The sequence below is a fragment of the Solanum lycopersicum genome, chromosome 6 (assembly GCF_036512215.1).
Source record: "Solanum lycopersicum chromosome 6, SLM_r2.1".
NCBI lineage: Eukaryota > Viridiplantae > Streptophyta > Magnoliopsida > Solanales > Solanaceae > Solanum > Solanum lycopersicum.
In genome coordinates this window covers 15,985,228-16,007,607 of record NC_090805.1, presented here as the reverse complement: position 1 = coordinate 16,007,607, position 22,380 = coordinate 15,985,228, and the positions used below count along the sequence as shown (strand labels likewise).

At 33.7% G+C, this 22,380-nt stretch overlaps 1 protein-coding gene across 1 annotated transcript in view; it reads right to left on the bottom strand.

The window, feature by feature from the left end:
• The window catches only part of LOC138349243 (uncharacterized), a 37,977-nt gene that overhangs the window by 11,884 nt on the left and 3,713 nt on the right, over nt 1-22,380 (bottom strand). The window contains exons 4-8 of the mRNA XM_069299559.1: nt 20,385-20,500; nt 19,326-19,422; nt 19,175-19,274; nt 18,518-18,569; nt 17,396-17,552 (exon numbers count right to left, since the gene is read on the bottom strand). Of these exons, the coding sequence (XP_069155660.1) occupies nt 17,396-17,552; nt 18,518-18,569; nt 19,175-19,274; nt 19,326-19,422; nt 20,385-20,500 (522 nt within the window). The remainder of the gene's footprint in view (nt 1-17,395; nt 17,553-18,517; nt 18,570-19,174; nt 19,275-19,325; nt 19,423-20,384; nt 20,501-22,380) is intronic.

Genomic DNA, 22,380 nt, shown 5'->3' with positions numbered 1-22,380 from the left:
TGGTATTATATGATGATGATTATCTTTATGAACATGTATTTAGAGTATATTATTAAAGTATGACGTTATGTAACCATAGAGATTATATTATGTGAAGATGGACATCATTTTGGTTTCTTGTTGAGGCTACATGAATAAGTAAGGTTATGGGGCTTTGTTTGATCATTTCACTTGTTGACTTGATGAGGATTCATGGGTACTTGTCTTGCTTATTATGATTTGGTTAACTCTTATTCATTATTGTGATGTTATTTCTTGATGATAGGGTTGTAGTAAGTTATGGATTCAAGTATGACGTGCATATTACTTGATTTACTTTTAATAAGTATCTCTTGTTGCTTGGTGGTTCTTGTTTGGCTATGTATAAGGCTTTCTAAAAGGTAAAGTATCATGGTTTAACTAAATATCACTTTTTAGCATGTTTTGATCTTATATGTGCATATAGTCTCATCCTTAGAACAAGTGGCGCACTATCCCCTTTTTCTTCCTTTTTCCCAAACATTTTAGGTAGGGTCATTCAAGGATCTTTCAATACTTTTCCAAGTATAGCAAATGTTGGTTATTGAATTACGTTGATGTTATGAACTAATTGGGTTGAATTAAGGGTTGATAGTAAGACCTTGGTGATGAGAAATTAAGGAGACTTGGTGAGTCTTATAATCCTTATTCGTTACTTCAATTTATGATTAAGGTTGGTTGAATCATGTTGTTGTATTGAAGTATGACTTATTTAGGATTGATAGGGTGGCATGATGTTGAATTTAAAAGTCTTGATTATGGTTGTGATGTTGATTAAGATGTAAAAGTTATAAGGAATGTGATGCTTATCAATATGTCTTATTATGAAAGTGATATGAAATGTGTTAACCGCACTTACATGAATTGTAATGAAAGGATTATACTCATACAATTCTTATTGAGTTATGATGATGAATGATTAGACAAGGGCTGGACCATATGACCTAAACTAAGTTATGATTGTTAATAAAGATAAAAAGACATTTCAATAAAGGGACTTAGCTTAGCACCGAGTGAACTTTACAATGGGAGGTGATGACTTTCCAGAGAGGAAGATTCACCCTATAGTTCTACATGTGGTGGTTACTTCCAAAAGAGGAATACTCATCCAGTATATTCCCATCAGAGGAGGCCCCAATTCCCAAGTGGCATTAAATGGGAATGTACTTGTCTCTTATATCTTGAACTATTTTGCCCCTATATGAACACTAGCTAGAGGATCCACCTAGAAAGCTACGTTTATGTTTGGTTTTACTTTGGCCGATAGACTATTTTCCATTGGTATAAGGTTTTACAACACCGGATTCCACACTTAGCTCTTGTGGTCTATGCCGGTTAAGTCACGTATTCCCTAAACTAAAATGAGTTAAAAAAGGATAAACTAACAAAGGTGACTTGAGAGGTTTTACTTATCCTAGGTAGGGTATCGGACTCTACCTATGACTTGCACTAATTTGCCTCGAATGAAGCTTTAAGAATTTGATGTTATGTATGTATATGATAATGATTTATACGATGACAATATGTTGATGCTACAATATAAATGGTTTTATATGATGATAATTCTCCTTATTAACATGTATTTGGGGTATATTATTAAAGTATAATGTTATGTATCCTTAAAGATTATATTATGTGAAGTTGGATATTGGTTATGGTTTCTTGTTGGGCCTACTTGCTTGAGTAAGGTTAAGGGGCTTTGCTTGGTAATTGCACTTGTTGACTTGATGAGGATTCATGGGTATTTGTCTTGCTTATTATGATATGGTTAAGTATTATTCATGCTTGTGATGTTATTCCTTGATGATAGGGTCGTAGTAGGTTATGGGTTCTAGTATGACATGCATATTACTTGATTACTTTTAATAAGTATGTCTTGTTGCTTGGTATGGCTTGTTTGACTATGTATAAGGCTTTTTAAATGGTAAAATGGCATGGTTTAACTAAATATCCCTTTTTAGCATGTTTTGATCTTATATGTGCATATGGTCTCATACATAGTACAAGTGGCATACTAACCCCATTTTCTTTCTTTTTTCCAAACATTTAAGGTCCCGATCGTTGAAGGCTCATTTGAATGAATTTAAGAAGACTTGGATATTCACTACCATCCAAGAGGGTAGGTCCTCACTTTCCGAGGCGATTCCATTATCTAGCTTATGGAGTTGCTTTGTTTCTAAGACTCTTGTGTTCACTCTATTTTCATTTGAGCACGATTTGTATAAGCCTATATGTGGCTTCTTTACATTGATTTAGAGTTATGCTCAAATTGCTACGATTGTCTAGATTGTATTAGATGAGACAATCTTTAAGGCTATTGTTCTATCTTCTATATATAAGTATGTGCAATAAAAATAGAAGACTATGTAATCTTCTTATACGAAGGGTCTATGTATACTCGATATGAATATATTATATGTATGTAGGGGTGTATATAAACATCCAAGTAAATGTACCAAAAAGTTTTTATATTTTTCATGTTTTCGATCAATGAATGCAATGATGTAAAATAAAAAAGCTAGTCTTAGTCCTCAAAGAGGATGACGACGCCGGTTACGTCTAGGGGTTAAACCTGGATGTGGCACTAACCATAGAAGTACAGAAATTTTGAAATTAACCCTACATCAATATGGAGTCTAGAAATTGGAAATACAACAATGTCTTCCAACATAATTAAAGAACTAAAAACCTAGAACATAGGGTATTATCCTAGGTCTTGAGGACTCACCATCTTGGAGAAAATATTCCAAGTATCCTTGAGAAATGGACTCGACTCATCAACACCCCAAACCTACATTGTTTGGGAAAAGGGAAGAAAATATATGTTAATACATCACACGTATTGACTATGGCTCCTATGCATAAAAACCATTAAAACATGCATAAAAGTACATTTTAGACAAAATATGCTTTTTATCAAGTAAAGCTAGTATTCACATAAGTTAAGCATCATAAGTCAACCCAACATAATATAATACCAACATATACAACCCAAGAAATGTTTATGCAATGAAAAGAATAAAATCTCATAACCCTATCTAAAGGTAAGTATCATATTAAGTGACCTAATTCATACATACATTCATAATCTCATATTTCATTTACTTCCCATATTCATAAAGATCATACATAGCTTAATATACATAATTCGTAATAAACATAATCACAAAAGAAAACTACTAGAACCATATCTTAGGATCCCACAAGTGCAATGTGTAAGAGAAGTATCATACCTTCCCTAATACTATGTACAAACTTCTCAATAAAAGCCCTAGTAAGAGTTCCTACATTTTCTTTATTCATTTAATATTAAATTAGGGAAAGATGTTGGAATAACCGACATTATACCATGTGAGATACATGAAATCCGGTGTTATACTCCCACACTAAAAAGAGAGGGTAAACACTGGCCTAAGGTGTAACCTTTCGTGCATAGCTATCTAGGTGGATCCACTAATATAGAGTCCTATGTGGGAACATAGTTAAGGGTCAAGGAGATTGTTACTACAAACTCTAAATTGCCAAACGTGGGTTTTTCATCTCATGAGACAACACATATCTTGGGAATTCAGAATTGCTAAACGTGAGGAAACCCATTTGGGGAGCCGGACTTTCTAAAAGTGAGAACCCCATCTCATTTACAGGACCTTTTGGTGCTAACCATTTATTCCCTTTAGTAATCCTCCTTAGTCATCACATTAGTTCACATTAGCCTTTACTAGACTCTTATGTCAACATCTTATCATAATAGCTCATAAAAGTTCATAAGTGAGAAGAATCCTTTCACTTTAGAAACACTAGCTAGTGAGAAAGCCTTTCACTTTAACAACTCATTATATTCATGTGAATTACCTTTCAGTCATATAACAATCATACTATAACATCCGTACATACTTCATAGCTAATTCAAGTGTATAGGGTTAAGGATGAAGAAACCATGTCATCAACACCACAACAACACAATAGATATAGGATCAATACAATTTAAGTAATTCATCTTTCATATATGAGTTCAATTAAGAACCAGTATTCATACCTTCTTTCCCTTCATAGAAATTTATAATTCAATAACCTAAAAATACATAAAATAAGGTAATTCATCAAGTAACAACATAGCTAACATCAATACAAACAATTGATATATTCATCATCTTCATCGAATTCACCATATTGAATCCAAGATTTATGAAATTGGGAAAGAACATGGATCCAAGTGAATTTCAAGTGAACAACAAAAATTATCCATAACTATACACCTAAACAACCTCAAGTGATCATAATTCATCACAACTGCTTAATAATTTCGTATTTCAAAGAATACCCATGTGTAGAGAAAAACCCAAGATTTTGCGGAATTTGAAAAACATCTTTGAAGGGATCTCTTGAGGAAAGGAATCGCAAGAGTGAAAGAGACCATACCTTAATGAAGATTTTCCATGAAATTGATTTGAAACCTTTGAGAATTGGTTCTCTTCTTGGAGCTTCAAGGTCCTTCAATGGAGGTTTTATGTAGAGAATGAATTTAGAGAGAGGTGAGAGCAATTGGATTTTATGTTAGGGATTTGTTTTTTTGTGTGAATGCGTTGAAAATGACTTTTACTAAATTTATACTAAGCCCAAAAATACCCAAAACACCCCTCTTTTTGATGGACCTTTTACTTAAGTCAAACTTGACTTTTATTTTCGAAATTATCGTTGCGGAACAAATCCGCGTCACAGAGGTGTTACTTGAAGTTTATGGAATTTAATTTTGGGACAGAAGAGTCTGAAACAACGTCCGCGATGAGGGCCAACATTTGGAATTTAGTTGATCCAGTCCGCAACAGGACATGCTCCTTCACTCATTGTGCTTTAACATTGGGCAACTGGCCAAATGTTTGGGTCCTCAAGGTGGTCCTTCGGAGGTCGCACTCAAACGTTTTGATCCTAAAAATATTGTTTTACCTATTTAAAATATTTTTCAATTTTACCTTTCATACGACACTCCCAAACCTTCACAAGACCTAAGGACACCTACTAGTTTAATTTTACTAGTTTACGGACGTCATTGTCGTTTCATGACGTTTATGCACTAACACTTCCAAATCAAGTTAATAACATTAATTTAGGTATGTGATCATTATTTTAATCATTATTCATTAAGTGAGGCTCTAGACTAGGTCATTTGATTTATGAGGTATAATTGTTAATTATATTCTTGGAGAATTGGTACCTCGATGATAGGAAACAAGTTAAGGTGGTTGCTGAGTGGTCAATCTGTGTCATGTTATGATCTGCATGAGTTATCTTATCAAGTATGAGACACAGAATTACAATAAAAAGAGAGAGTCAGGATACATAGCCACGTGATTGTTTGAACTTGAATTTCCTGCTTCTATACAGGTGTCGGTCAGAGTCGTAGTGCATCCCTTGAGGATAAACAATGAATTTAAGTTGAGGGTGTTGATAGTTTACATTATGTCTAATGAATTTAATCTAAGATTTGTGTGTGTCTAGAGCCTTTTTGTATTGATTTCAATCATGTTGCATCATGTTTTGCAGGAAAGATGTTTAGGTGCAAAATTAAAGAGAAAGCTAAAAAAGTGCAGAAAACGCCATCAATTAAGGCAATCGGCGGATCGTAGATTTATTGGCGCCCCGTAGGTGGTGATTGAGCAGACCAAGAATTGGATGTAATCAAGAAAATGTGACCAAGTGTAGAACTACGACGAGCATTAGCGATAAGTAGATCAGTTGACAGACCGTAATGGTAAACCATAGAATGATATTGCGAGGGATCTAGTACCTGATTTTTGAATATTCTATGTATGGATTCACATAGGGTAATTGACGGACCGTTGATTGATTGACGGACCGTACTGTTGGTCCATTGTTTGATTCAGAGAGGGTATGTTTTTTTTATGAAATATTCTCTAGGTCCTGGTTAACGAAAGGGACGTAAGGACCGTATATCCATTGACAACCCATAAGTCAGTCTCATAGATTCCAGACGTGCGTCTGAACAAACATTCCTTGTTTTGTTCCTTTTTAATTCGGAGTTAGTTTCTGATTAATAGGGCATGTAAACCTCGTTTTTTTGGGTTGGATGGTATTATTACTGTTCTAGTTTGAGACTTTGGAGATTAATTCTGCGAACCTAAGAACCAATTGATTTATAAAGTTGATTTTTAAGATTTTGGTGTTGATATTTAAATTGAAATTCCGGGTTTATTATTCTCATTATGTAAGTTCATAATTCTTTCATCTTAAATAATGAAGTCTTCTTGTGATTATAGGCACCTAAACACCACAACTAGGGTTATGGGAACCATGAGCATTAAAAATGTATGAATAGTAATTCAGCAATATTCGAATAGTGTTTTGCATTCATTGATAATTCTTTCGTTTATAAGTCTTTTTAGCGGTTGCAAATGTTAGTATTTGCCTTGTTCATACTTTCCATACCAAGGAGGTAGTTAATAAGAAAAGAAATGTTAACATAGATTTAGTGTGATACTATCTAATATTCTATTGTCGATTGGTGCGAGGGTCAAAACTAAGCCATATATCGATGTGATTTCTAATATGAGATAAAGGTAAGGGTTAGTAATAGTCGCACAAAGATGCGGGCTGAAATTCTATAGATGACCGACCAAGTATTTAAGGATATATAACTTATTACTTTGCATGTAATACACTAGGAAGGAATTGCTATTACTAGGATTACCGCATTATTAGCTTTTAGGGAACACGTAAACCCTAGTTATCTCTCATCTTGATAACAACCGAAGTTAACACTTTCTTACTTTATAATGACATAATCTTAGTAATTTGTTTCACCCCCACCCCCTTGTTTTTTATTTACTTTTTTGGGAAATACCTTGATCAAACCAATATAACTGTGGGTTAAAGGTAATTATATACGATATTCCTCATGGATCAACCCCAACATACAAGTTGGGTTCTTTACTTGATAACGACCACTTATACTTCTTTAGGGAGGTTTAATTTGAGTGTATCATTTTTTTATATTGTTTTAGGCTTTTTAAGTTTGGAAGAAGTAAATTAACATTATTTAGGCCTCTTAAGTCGAGGAAATAAACTTATAGTTTTGAACTTAAGAAAGTAAAAATTATAGTTTTGAATTTCCAAATGAAGTTTCAAAAAATCTAAAATAATATTCATTTAGTCCATAAAGTCAGAAAAAACTTCATCATTAATGGACATGAAACTATTTGAAAGACTAAAATACTTAACCCTTTAAAAATAATGTCTTGGGGGGACTAGGGCTAAAATTAAAGTAAAATTTTGAAGTTGCCACTCTCAACTTGGGTTTTTAGCCTGAGTTGGGGTACACAATGTCCAAGGAGGGACCAAACACTAGGAGCACACATATTTTTACGGAAAGTGAGTTGGCTGTATTGAAATAAATGGTATTTTTTAAGATCAAACATTTGCATCAAAGGGAACATTTATTCCATTTGGTTTCTTTTAGGCTTAAGTGGACTCATTATCAATAATGGTCTATGACCATTTCCCAGTTTCATTCTAAATCATCTTAGCAAGACCAACGGGGCAAGTTATAGATTGGCACATGTTATATGAATAAACAAACGACCTCACACAAACATGTCAGCTTGTTTAGCAATCAAATCATTAATGTATTCGGTTCGCATTATAGCTTAAGTTATTTTTTCTAGTTGATTCTTATAATGTCATACAAAGATTCTATAAATTCAACTTATCAAGCACACATATATATCACATATGAAAATTTTGAAGGGTACAACTTTTCGTGCTCTTGTCCCATCATGCTTTAATTTTATTTTGATTCTACACTTATACTTGTGTTAAAGATGTTGGTTAAATAGAAATAAAATAGTTCCTTGGGGAGAAAGAAAACATGCAAGAAAATTCCAAGAAAGAATTGTGAGTTGGGTTATTAAGACTTCATCCTAACACCCATGATCCATTCACCACCCAAAAAATATGATGCCATTTCCCTCAATTCACAAAGAAATGTAATACATAGGGTGAAATAAAACTATGGTGCATAAGCGTGAAAGAACCATCAAGAAGCAGGTGGGTCTGACAAGCTCGAACCCATTGAATAAACAAGAGAGATACCCTCGGTATCGCCCAGAATAATAAGGAGAACACCATCAGTAGTGTTCCTAGATGAAAATGCATTGGTATTCCCAAATTACACATCTCTAAAGAAGTATAAGATGTCGTTTTGAAATAAACAACCCACCTTGCATGTTGGGGTCGATCCCACGAGAAATATGATTAAGACTTAAACTTAAGACACTATTATCATATTTATTCAAACTATTTCTAACAAAAGTAAACATGTGGTATTTTTGAATAGATGACAGGTTATTGATTTGAACTATTAAGTAACAAGTAAACAAGATACATAATTTCAGATATCAATATAAGATGGAAACTAGAGTATACGTATTCCCCACAAGATGTTAACGCAATAATCATATCCTTGTGTTTTACATGCAAGGCTGGTAATTTATATATTTCTTATTTCATGTATTCATCATTGGGACTTTCACTAGCAACTTGGTAAATTTACAAATGCGTGCTTTACTAGCCCTTACTTTAACCCCATATTAGTTATCATGTCAATTTAGTTGGGTTTTCACCCTCACTTCAATTGATTCAAGCCAGACTATATTAGATAGCAACAAATCTTTAACTTAATATCTGCTTTTATATCTTTTTCTCATTCATTACCCTCTTGGTAAGGTCAAGTAAGAACGAGGCAAGTTCTAGCATTGGTCACCCCTAGAAAGACTTCTGAATGAAAACATTAACAATGTATTCAAGAACACTATTAGAGAATTATTTAGTTATTATTCATAATTTGTTAATTATTCATTGTTCTCACAATCCTTATTGTGGATTTATCTACTCATGCTTGAGAATTTACAACTTGTAGTTAAGTTAAAAGAATTAATGAATTCTAAGTTAGAATAAATGAAAACCGAAATCTCGAATTGAAATTCAGAGTGAAATTGCATAAACCAACTTTCTGAACTTAAATTGCCAAGAATTTGCAAAATAATCCCAAAAGACCAAAAAACAAAAAGCTTATAATATTGTCTAAGAAGAAGAAGAAGAAGAAGAGGAGAACACTAAAAAGTATCTCCTACAATGATCTTCCTGTCTCCAAAATAATTATTTATGTGGACTATTTCGAGAGATAGAAAACTCTAAATAAAATTACTAAGCCAAGTTAAATTGGGAGTCCAAAACCAAAAGGAATTAGATTCTTTTTCTTCACTGCGTGAACAATGGTGCGGCCACCTCTAACATATTTCTTTACTATTAACTTGCTGCCATGTGGTAGCAGCAAACATCAAAATTGAAATTCCTCAATTTTCAGTCTTGTTTGCCCTTATATGTAAATACTAGTCGTGGACACATGTTTTGCAAGTAAATTCCACAAAAATATTATATATGGTTGAAGTTATAGTAAAATCACATTAAAAATGATTTTTTTTAAAACTATTAAAATCACATTTTGAAGAATTTCAAATATGATTTAACAAAAATATAAATGAAATAAATAAACAATCAACCTATATAAATGACTTCTTTATTGTAAAATGTAAATGTAAAAGAATTAGATATTGAGATAATCTGACAAATTTGGACAACAAAATTTAATGTGATGATTAATTTACCTTTTTATGTTATTAGGTCGAAACCTACACTATATTAGTTTGTTACTTTTCTAAGAAAGAGACAATATACACATAACACACCTTCTCAATTTGTACCAAAGTTTGAATTACTATATATACTTTTAACAAGTATATATGTTGTCTCCATATTACATTCAAATTACATAGTGTGTTTATTCTCCTTAGTAGCATGAACAAAAAATTTCAATAGTTTGTTCATGGTTATTTTTCATACTTCTTTTCATATTTTAAACTTTTATCCCTATTTTTTCTCTTACGTTATTATTCACATTTTTTACTTTGAAGTACTCCTTCAAATTAAATTAAACTACCTCATTTGTTAGAATATGTCTTCTTCAGAAATTTTCTCAATTTTTTCTGTTCTATGTTATTGAGAGAGAAACATTAGTTATCCTTTTTACCTCGGAAGCTAGGAGATAGGAGAAAAATAAATTTCAATAAGTCATTGTTTCAAATTAAAATATCAAGGAGTCTCTACTTTATAAAATACGCATGCATTAAGTTATTAAAATCTAATTAAAAATATAATAATTGTATGCATAAAATTTTTTTTTAAAAAATAATCATGCAAAAGAATGCAAAATTTTTGGAGAGACATGTCTCATGCCTCATTTGTATTGGCACAATTTGTACTAAAAGTTGTATCCAATGGTCTGCCAAAGAATCACCTTTGGCTTATGCCTGAGAAAAAATATTGCATCATAAGTTCATGAAACAAAATTTTAGCAGTATATTTTCATGTGAGAGATTAAACATTTAGATCAATTTAAGAAAATAATTTGAATGAAAGCAAAAAATAAAATATAAATATAAAAAAAGGCTTGAAAAAACATACTATGATAAAAGTTTTATGCTCTCTAAACATAATTCAAATGTACAATACTGTCATAGACGACAACATGCAAGAGACTTATCTATAGTTATTTCTTGAAGAGTTAAAAGTAATTCTACTATAATGGTGATTTCTTGTAGAATTAAAAAGTTATTCAACATTAATGGTGATTTCTTGACGAGTTAAAATGTCGTTCAACTTTAATAGTTTCACACTTATAGAATAATAATTAATTATTATTTATAATAATATGATAATGATAATTAAAAAATTGAAGGGTCTTTTCTTAATCCAACTTTAGACAAAACATCTTCCCACTTATAATATAAAATATAATAACAATTATATAATATGATATGATTATATATGATAAGAAAAAATAAAACAACAATAATATAATGTATGAATGATATGGTATGGTATGATGATTGTTACATTGTTTTTATCTATCATAACTTTTCAAATTATTTCATTATGACAATTATAATACGTATTAAAAAACAATTCTGCCATTATCATAATAATAATTTAATTATAAAAGGGCTAAAGGACTTAAATTCTGCCATTATGTAATTAAAATTATTTGTATTTAAGTTAAATCATTAAACCAATTTTAATTTAGTAAAAGGGCAAAATGGTAATTTAACTTCATTACTTTAGATTTTCCCACTTATAATAGTATATTATATTATTTTATTCAATTAATCTATTAAGGTGTCTGCTTAATTTTATTTTATGATTTCTTGTTTTTAATTCAATTATGCTCCAAATTTCTTCATCTTCACACAATTTTAATCTTAAAAATAAAATATATAACATAAGAATAACTCATAAAATTTATGCTCAAAAAAGATAATTAAAAAATAAAATATGAGGTAACTATATATAATTTTAGCCTCACATCATGCACTAGCAGCCAACTTCCTCTCTCTCCATTAGCGCAACTTATCATCTAGCACAGGCTGCTGCTCTGTGGCCTCAAAATATGCCTCTCCCTCTTTTTGGCCCGTCTCTCCTCCTCTGTATCATTGGTGGTTCCAGAAGTATGGGTACATTTTCAAGCCGCAAAAGAGGGGGTCAAGGGGAGGTTCATCGTCACCAAACAATGAGTCAATATCAGCCTAGAGTTATTCCAACACCATATAGAGAATAGCAACATCAACAATAGGCCCAAACTGGGGACTCTCAAACATCCTAAGCTCGAATGCATCAATTTCGATGCATATCTTCGACCTTCACCTCAACGGATTTCTATATCGGTGCCTTCGAATCTTCCACAGACTTCCTTATCAAAGGTTGAATGTTTTGCAATAGAGTAGTCATCTGAGTCTTCAATTTTTTGACTCAAGCAAGTGGAAGAGCAAATCCGAAAGGGGTTCAAGCACGTGGTGTGCTTGCAGCCTGGCTGAATGAGTGGAGGGCGAAGTAAGCACATCGGGATTTGCACTATTCAAGCAATTTTTTACGCCTCTCGATAACCTTAGTTGACTTAGATGATTTCTATAAACTAGGAAACACTAAGGGAACTATGACAATTTAAGTCTGTCATAATTGCAAATTCTTTCATATTAAAACAAATCGCATGCCGTAATAGTTAAGTCAAAAAGCGCTTTTTTCATCACTAGTAATTTTTCATCAAAGAAATTAGTATACCAATTTCATATGAAATTGAGAGTTATTTCATGGAGCAAGTCTAAAACCTTTTCAAATATACTAGATTGGGAAAAAAATTCTATTTTTTTTCTTAAGAGGTTTTTTTTTTAAATCGTGGAAATTTTTTTTCATACACGAAAGAGAACAATATCATCATCAAATCAAAGAATCTGATTGTCCATCAGTTTATGCAAATCATACTCTGAAAAATTGATAGTTTTGACGATAGCATCGGTTGAAGGACTGCCATGAGGAGACTCGACGGTAGAACATGAAAGTAAAAGCCTATAATTAAGGTGTTTTGTTCTTTTAATAATGAAACAAAACATCACCAACCTGATCATCATCTCCGACAGTAGGGGATTCTTATCATTTATATATTCTTCTATTTCTTTTGCAGATCTCTCCCTAGTTAATTATTGTTGGACTTCAGAATACTCATCTACATGTCTAGAGATAAAGCCTACCTCATTATATGTCAATGTGCCAGACAATGTAAATTTATTAATGAATGTTGTTGCTTGTGATTCTTTTTCTCTTGGTGCTTGTGAACTAATTATTATAGATTTTTGAGGACTATTACTTGACTTAATGTTTTTCTTTCTATTGGCCATTTTATCCACATAGATGAGATAAAATAGAAATTATAAATTAAAATAAACTCAATCTTCAATAAAGTAGAAAATACAATATTATAACTGATGAAATAGTGCACAAATTTATTTTTTGCAAACAAATGAGTGAGTTACTACAAGATTTTGATGTTTTAACTTACGAAATTAACACTACATGAACTACGTACACAGTTGTTTAATAAATTATTTAAGTTGTTGCAACAACTAAAAAATGCAACATAAAGCATTTACATTAGTAATTGCCACTGCAACATCTTAAGATAGCAACTTAAGGGATTTTGAGCAGCGCAACAACTTAAATAGTTGCAACACCTTAAGACTGCAACTCAAGAAATTTAGTATAGAAACTTGAGCAGTTAATTCATCAATTACATAAGTTGTGGCATCAATTTAAGGTATTTAGTAAAGCAACTTAAGCATTTATTGCATCAGCTACTTAAGTTATTGCAACAACTTAATGTTGCAAGTTAAGGAAATCGTTGTAATAATTTAAGTGATTTTTTCATCAACTACTTAAGTTATTTAAAAAAATTCAATAAGTAATAATTTTTTCAACAACTGACAGAGAGATTACAGTAATTACACCTCGTATGTTTAAAAAAACAATTTTTGCGATTGTTATAGTAACAATACAACTTTTTACTCTTATTTTCTTGCGTATTACATTCATACATCAACTATCTTATACGCACATTTTTGTGATATCTTCAGCTTTTCATCAATTTCACATCGCTTAAAAAAATACAAATATAATATTTATTTAGGACATAAAATAATAAGTTATGTGAAACCAAAAAAATTCATGTTCTTTTTTAAAAAATTGTCACACCTTTATTGTTTTAAAAAATGAAATTCTAACAGTTCAAGAAATAAAATTTCTCTTTTCACAATGACAATGACGGTATAATAAGGAAGACAAAGAAGATGAAGAGCAAAGTGAAAAGTGAGTAGCAAGCAAACCAAAATGGTGAAATGATTTTTTTTAAAAATGTATGAGGCAGAACTAGTACAACTTGTATGAGCATATTATTTTATTAATTTATATCCCAATCTTGAATCCGTGTTTTCTTCTTTGCCTTTGATTTCTCTTTCATACCCTTCTCTTCCCTTTTTTTTTCTTCTTCTTATTTTCTTTTGTTTTCCTAAATCTATTTTGAAATTCATTTAGTTATAATAACTTATTTTTTTACTTATTTATTTTAACAAAAAAAATATTTAAAAATTATCATATTTACCATTGAATTGCATAAGTATCAATAGTTAAATTTTAAAAATTAAAATATAATTAGTAAGACCAATTTAGTAAAATGAATATTTAACACAAATACAATTAAAACTATATATGAAACTTGTAAAAAAATAGTGAAGCAATTGTTATTAAAATTGCACATTAATATTAAGGGGTTATGAGCATAAGAAACATGATTATCATTATTATTATTTGACATCCGTCTCTAGAATTCAAAATATATTTTTTACTGTGTTTGAAATAAATAAAATTATTGTTGAGCATAGGGGTCACGTTTTATTTTTGCAAAACAAAATATTTGAAATGATATTCATATTTTAATGTATTTAATTACAATTTTAAAAATAAAAAGTGACTTGAAAAATTAAATTATATTAACATGTTTTCTAAATTTTAAATATATATTTGAATGATTCTTATATTTGAATGAGTCCTAAAATTAGAACTTAAACAAGTATGAAACATGAAGGTAATTTTTTAAAGTATGATAAATGAAAAATGAGAGAAAAATTAATAATTTTAGTGATCAATTTTCACGACATAAGTGATAATTAACTCGATCTTTTTTATACTGTTAACCTTTAATTATCTGAATAAAAATATGAACTTTTTTTTAACATAATTTGCTTTCATATATCATTTTAAAAAAGATTTAGAAAAAACATAAAATGAGAAAACAGAGGAAAGAGAAGAGTAAGAAAAAAAATGCAAAGAATGAAAAAACAATATGGGTTCCATAAATCAGAATATAAATTATTAAATAATATCCTCATACAACTAGTACTAGTTGTGCCTCATACATAATAAAATTTTTCGGAAATGACAGACAATTTTTGTAGAAGAACTTCAAAAAAGAATAATTGTGAGAGAAAATAAAGGGGAAAAATGGATTATATTTGATTTAAAAAGTAATTCGAATTGGATCAGTTGTGGTCCAAGTGGGGATTAGGTATATTTTAGGGGGAAAAGTCTAAAATATATATGAATTTTGATCGAAATTGTTGTAACAATATCGAACTTTTGAAAGGATCTTTTACCCCTTGCACTATTTAATAGTGTATTTTAAAGGTATCTATGTTCTCACATGGACATCATAAATATATTGCATCATTATAACTAGTAAGGTTTCCACGTGGGCATGTGTATACCTTTAAAATACATTATAAAATAGTGCAAGGTGTAAAAGGTCATCCATAAAGTTTGGTATCGTAACAACAATTTAGGCCAAAATTGAAGTATTTTTCAGACTATTCCTCTATATTTTATCTCTATTTGTCTATCTATCTTATATACTACCTTAAAAGCATGAACTGCCTAATTTGAATGCTAAATTGCTATAACATCCTGTCACGACCCAAAATGAGCCGCGAGTAGCACCCACACTTATCCTCCTAGGTGAGCGAACCAACAAATCTAAACCCCAACATTTACCAATATTTCAACCATAATGAACAAATTATAATGCGGAAGACCCAAAACTTATTAATATAACCAAATAAATAAGCTTCTAAAGTTTATCAATTATTATCCCCAAAATCTGAAAGTCATCACATCAAGAACATCTATCCTCAAATTTCTAAATCTAAGAGTATTTAAGAAGCTAAAATAAGTAAAAAGATGGTTCATGTCCGAACTTCAAGACATCAAGACGTGGAGGAGAGAATCCAGCACGAGCTAGGAATAATAGCTCACCCTGAACTCTAATGTACTGAAGACTGGCTAGAGCTGAGGACGAGTCAAAGTCGATGGCACGCTTGCTGCACTCCACAAGTAATAAAGAAGAAAATTACAAGTAGGGGTCAGTATAAGGAACACGTACTGAGTAGGTATCATCGGCCAACTCAAAAGAGAAAGCAATATATACTGAATAATAATATAAAATCAATCATAATACTTAACAGGTGACAAGCAACAAGTACAAGAACCATTGACAACAACATCAAGCACACCTATGAGGAATCAAGCCTCCACACATACTCATTTGGGAAATAGATTCTTCGAATTTGAGTATATTAACATAATTCAAGATTCATTCTCTTTATTATTATCGTGTCGGAACGTGACACTCCGATCCCACATACTACCGTGTCGGAACGTGACACTACGATCCAATATTTCCGTATTAGAACGTGACACTACGATCCAATATTCCTGTGTCGGAACGTGACACTTCGATCCAATATTACTGTGTCGGAACATGACACTCCGATCCAATATTCCCGTGTCAGAACGTGACACTCCGATCCAATATTACCGTGTCAGAACGTGACACACCGATCCATTTATCTCATTATTTTATTTTTATCAAGTCTTCTTTATGTCAAAGCGTCATCTTAATAGAGAGGATTTATGATTGAAGATTCAACAGTCTCATCATTCTAATCCACCACAATTACACAATCACAACATACAAACACACAATCAAGCATATAGAAGACTTTACAATACCACCCAATACATATCAATCACTATTTAGAGTTTATCTATCACATAGAAATAAACCATAACCTACCTCCACCGAAGAATCGTGATCAAGCAAGCTACTTCCCCAATGCCTTTGCTGTCCTCTTCGTTCTCTCTCTTTCTCGCTCGTCTCCCTCTCTGTTCTTTTTATTTTTCTTCTCTAGATTCTTTTTCTTTTACCCTAATTATCATATAATCCATTATGATAAAAATAACCCACTATTTATTTACTTATTATCTTCTTTCACCCCCAAGTAAGTAAATTATTAAACTTACCCCACTAATTTCATAATTATAATCATGAATAGTCCAAAATACCCATTTAAACTTTTAGCGGAAGTCTGACCAAGTCGGGGTTACGCAGCTTGTGACGGTCCATTGTATCTACGACGGTCCGTCCTGCAGGTCCGTCATAATGTTCAGAGAGTTAATTTCGATAGTGAGGTTACGCAACTTGTGACGGTCCGTTGTATCTATGACGGTCCGTCCTGCAGTTTCGTCGTGAAGTTCAGAGAGTTGATCCCAGTACCCAGATTTCAGAGTTGAAGTGTGTTGGAACGAAGACGCTCGATGGACCGTCATGCCTATGACGGTTCGTCCTACCTGTCGTCGAGGGTAATAAGGAGAGCAGCAGAAGAAATTACATAAGTGTGGGATGACGGAGTCCATTACGGTCCGTCGTGACCATGACGATCCGTCACGTGATCCGTCGACCCAGTCAGTTTTTATCAAAAATGTTTCTACTGCTCGAACCAAATAAACAGGTTGTTACAATAGATAACAATTTACCCATCGTTCGTCCTCGAACGATCACAAGAAGAAAAGAAAGGGCGAGAAAGATTACCTGAATCTGTAAAAAGATGTGGATATCTTTCTTGCATATCGGCCTCATTCTCCCAAGTGGACTCTTTAACTGGCCAATTCTTCATCTGAACCTTGATGGATGCAATCTCTTTTGATCTCAACTTGCGGACTTGTCTATCTAAAATAGCAACAGGCTCCTCCTCATAAGACAAATTCTCATCAAGAAGAACTGAATCCCAACGAATAATGTAGTTTCCATCCCCATGGTATTTTTTCAGCATAGACACATGAAATACCGGGTGCACTCCTGAGAGTCCTGGAGGCAATGCCAATTCATAAGCCACCTGCCCACGCGCTTCAGAACTTCAAATGGACCAATATACCTTGGACTAAGCTTACCTCGCTTACCAAACCGCATCACCCCTTTCATGGGTGAAACCTTCAGCAAGACTTGTTCACCCTCCATAAAATCCAAGTCCCTAACCTTTCGATCTGCATATTCTTTCTGCCTGTTCAAAGCTGCTAGAAGCTTCTCCTGAATGAATTTTACTTTATCTAACAATTCCCTCAAAAGATCAGTACCCCATGGTCTCACCTTAAAAGCATCAAACCACCCAATAGGAGACCTACATCTCCTCCCATACAGTGCCTCAAATGGGGCCATATCAATACTTGAGTGATAGCTATTATTGTATGAGAACTCTTCTAAGGGTAAGAAGTTATCCCAATGACTACCAAATTCTATCACACATGCACGAAGCATATCCTCCAACACCTGAATCGTTCGCTCAGACTGACCATCGGTCTGAGGGTGAAATGCAGTACTAAGATCCAACTTAGTACCTAATTCAGTATGCAATGTTCTCCAAAACTTAGAAGTAAATTGTGTACCCCTATCTGATATGATGGAAAGTGGAACCCCATGAAATTGAACAATTTCTGAGATACAGAGTTTGGCTAACTTCTCTGCATTGCAAGTCACCTTGACCGAAATGAAGTGAGCAGACTTAGTTAATCTATCAACAATTACCCAAATAGAATCAAATTTACCCAATGTCTTTGGAAGACCAACCACAAAATCCATTGCAATTCTTTCCCATTTCCATTCAGGAATGGACACTTTCTGAAGTGTTCCCCCGGGCCTCTGGTGTTCATTCTTTACCTGCTCACAATTCGGGCATTGGGAAACAAAATCAACAATGTCTCGCTTCATCCTACTCCACCAAAATGGTGCTTTAGGTCACGATACATCTTGGTTGCACCAGGATGTATAGAATACCTTGAACTATGAGCCTCTGTAAGAATAGTGTGAATCAAATTATCAACACGGGGCACACATACCCTTCCCTTAATTTTCAGAACGCCTTCCTCATCAATTATTGCCTATTTAGCCTCTCCTCATAATACCATATCTCGAATTCGGATCAGTTTCTCATCAGTAAACTGTTTTCCCTTAATTTTGTCAAGAAAAGAAGATCTTGCCTCAACACAGGTGAAAAATCCTCCGTTCTCTAGTACTTCCAGCCTCATAAAGTCATTAGCCAGAGTCTGAACCTCTCTAGCCAATGGGCGTCTAGAAACCTGTAAGTGGGCTAGGCTTCCCATGCTCCCTACTTTTCTACTTAAAGCATCTGCCACAACATTAGCTTTTCCTGGGTGATACAAAATAGTAATATCATAGTCCTTCAGTAGTTCCATCCACCTCCTCTACCTCAAATTCAAATCTTTCTGAGTAAAAACATACTGTAAACTACGATGATCTGTATAGACTTCACACTTAACCCCATATAGATAATGTCTCCATTGCTTTAATGCAAACACGACTGCAGACAACTCCAAATCATGGGTCGGATAGTTACGTTCATGCACTTTCAATTGCCTCGAAGCATAAGCAATTACATTCCTCTCTTGCATTAGCACTGCACCCAAACCAGAATAAGATGCATCACAGTAAATAATGAAATTCTTACCTTCCATTGGCAAGGTACGAATTGGTGCAGTAGTCAACAAGCTCTTGAGGCTCTGGAAGCTTTCTTCACATTCGTCCGACCATACAAATGGAACATTCTGCTTAGTTTAATTTGTCAATTGGGAAGCAACAGAAGAAAATCCCTTGACAAATCGACGGTAGTAGCTAACTAAACCAACAAAGCTCCTTACTTCTGTAACATTAGTTGGTCTTACCCAACTCATCACTGCTTCAATCTTAGATGCATCCACCATCACTCCATCCTTAGAAACCACGTGCCCCAAGAAGGACACTGAATCGAGCCAAAACTCACACTTGGAGAATTTGGCATAAAGCCTTTTCTCTCTTAACAACTCCAATACAATTCTCAAATGCTCCTCATGTTCTTTTCTCCTCTTTGAGTATATCAGTATAGCATCAACAAACACAATAAAAAAGAGATCCAGATATGGCTTAAAAGTCCCATTCATCAGGCTCATGAAAGCAGCAGGGGCATTCGTAAGCCCAAAAAACATTACTAAGAATTCATAATGCCCATACCTGGTTCGAAAAGCAGTCTTTGGCACATATGCTGCCCGTATTTTCAATTGATGAAAACCAGATCTCAAATCAATTTTTGAGAAAGTACAAGCACCTTGTAACTAATCGAACAAATCATCAATGAGAAGAATAGGATACTTGTTCTTAATAGTTACCTTATTCAGTTGCCTGTAGTCTATGCACATCCGAAAACTTCCATCCTTCTTCTTCACAAATAAAATAGGAGCACCCCAAAGGGATGCACTTGTTTAAATAAAACCTTTACCTAACAACTCCTGAAGTTGGGCCTTTAACTACCTTAACTCGGCCGGAGCCATTCTATAAGGGGGTATGGAAATGGGGTGAGTACCTGGCTCTAGATCAATACAAAAATCAATATCCCTATCTGGTGGCATACCAGGAAGGTCTGCAGGAAACACATCCAGAAACTCACGGACTATCGAGACAGACTCAATCGAAGGTACTTGGGAAGTATCATCCCTGAGATGGGCCAAGAAAGCTAAAAAAAACCCTTACTAACCATCCTCTTAGCACGAAGAAAAGAGATAATACGAACAGGGGTGGAAATATAGTCGCCCTCCCACACTAACGGATCTGTCCCAGGCTTGGCCAGTGTCACAGTTTTAGCATTACAATCTAAGATTGCAAAATTTAGAGAAAGCCAAGTCATACCCAGATTTACATCGAAATCAACCATCTCTAGAATAATAAAATCTACATGAGTATTGCTCCCCACAAAAGTCACAAGACAAGACCTATACACCTTCTCAACTATCACAGACTCACCCACAGGAGTAGAGACACGAATAGGCATGTCAAGCAAATCACAATTTAAATCAAGACCAGTAGCAAATTGTCACAACCCAAATCGGGCCGCGACTGGCACCCACACTTATCCTACTATGTGAGTGAACAAACCAATCTAACCCCATTTGTTTACCAATAATAACAGAAAATAATGCGGAAGACTTAAACTCATTAATGAAAATCAATTAAATAACTTGTAAAAACTCAACAACATTTATTATCCCAAAATCTGGAAGTCATCATCACAAGAACATCTATCCTCAAATTACTAATCTAAGAGTATCTAAGAAGCTAAAATAAGTAAAAAGCTAGTCCATGCCGGAAGTTCAAGGCATCAAGACATGAAGAGGAAGATCCAGTCCAAGCTAGAAGCATTAGCTCACCCTGAAATCCGGTGTAATGAAGACTGACTTGAGTTGCGGTTCAGTTGAAGACGACGACACGTTTGCTGCACTCCACAAATAATCAAAAAGAAAACATACAAGTAGGGGTCAGTACAAAACACAGGTACTGAGTAGATATCATCGGCCAACTCAAAATAGAAAATAGTATATATCAGATAATATCATAAAATCAACTACAATACTCAACATGCGGCATTTACAATTACCATAACCCTTGGTTGCAACATCAAGCTCATCAATGAGGACTCACGCCTCCCCATCATACTCATTTGGGAATTAGGTTCATTAAATTGAGTATATTAACATATTTCAAGATTCATTCTCTTTACTAATCCTGGTGTCGGAACGTGACACCCGATCCATATATACTATACTGGTACCAGAACGTGGCACCCGATCCATATTCTTTCCTGGTGTCGGAACGTGACACTCTGATCCTCATATACTATCCTGGTACCGAAACGTGGCACCCGATCCATATTCTATCCTCGTGTCGGAACGTGACACTCCGATCCTCATATATTATCCTGGTACCGGAACGTGGCACCCGATCTCCTAATCTCACTACTTTCGTTCATAAAGCCTTCTTGTATACTAAGGCATCATCATTAACAAAGTAGATTAGGGTTTCTTTTTCAAGATTTAGAATTCAATAGCTTCATCATGCTTATTTATCACAATTATATAATCACAACATGCAAACACATAATTAAGCATATAGAAGGGCTTACAACACTACCCAATACATATCATTCGCTATTAAGAGTTTACTACGAATAGTATTAAAACCATAACCTACCTCCACCGAAGATTAGTGATCAAGCAAGCAAATTCCCCAAAACTTGTGTTTTCCTCTTCTCGTTCGATCCTCTCTCTCTCTCTCTCTTTGTTCTTTCTATTTTCTTTATTCAAACCCTCTTTCTTTTACCCTAATTAGCATATAATTAAGAATAAAAGATGGCAATAATAACCCACTAATTTACTCAAGGTTACCTCTTTTAACCCCCAAGTAATTAGACTTTTTAACATTAACCCACTAACTTTATAATTAAAGCAGGAATAGTCAAAAACGTCCCTTAAAACATTAAAGAAATCCGACTCAGCCTGGGATTATGCAGCCTGTGACGGCCCGTCGTACCTGCGACGGTCCGTCCTGCTGCTCCGTCACAGAGTTCAGAGACTCAATTCCCTTAAAGAGTCTGTGACGGTCCGTCACGCTTGTGACGGTCCGTCCTGCCTGTGACGGTCCGTCCTGCCATTCCGTTACGAAGTTCAGAGAGTCGATTTCAGTACCCATTTTTTAGA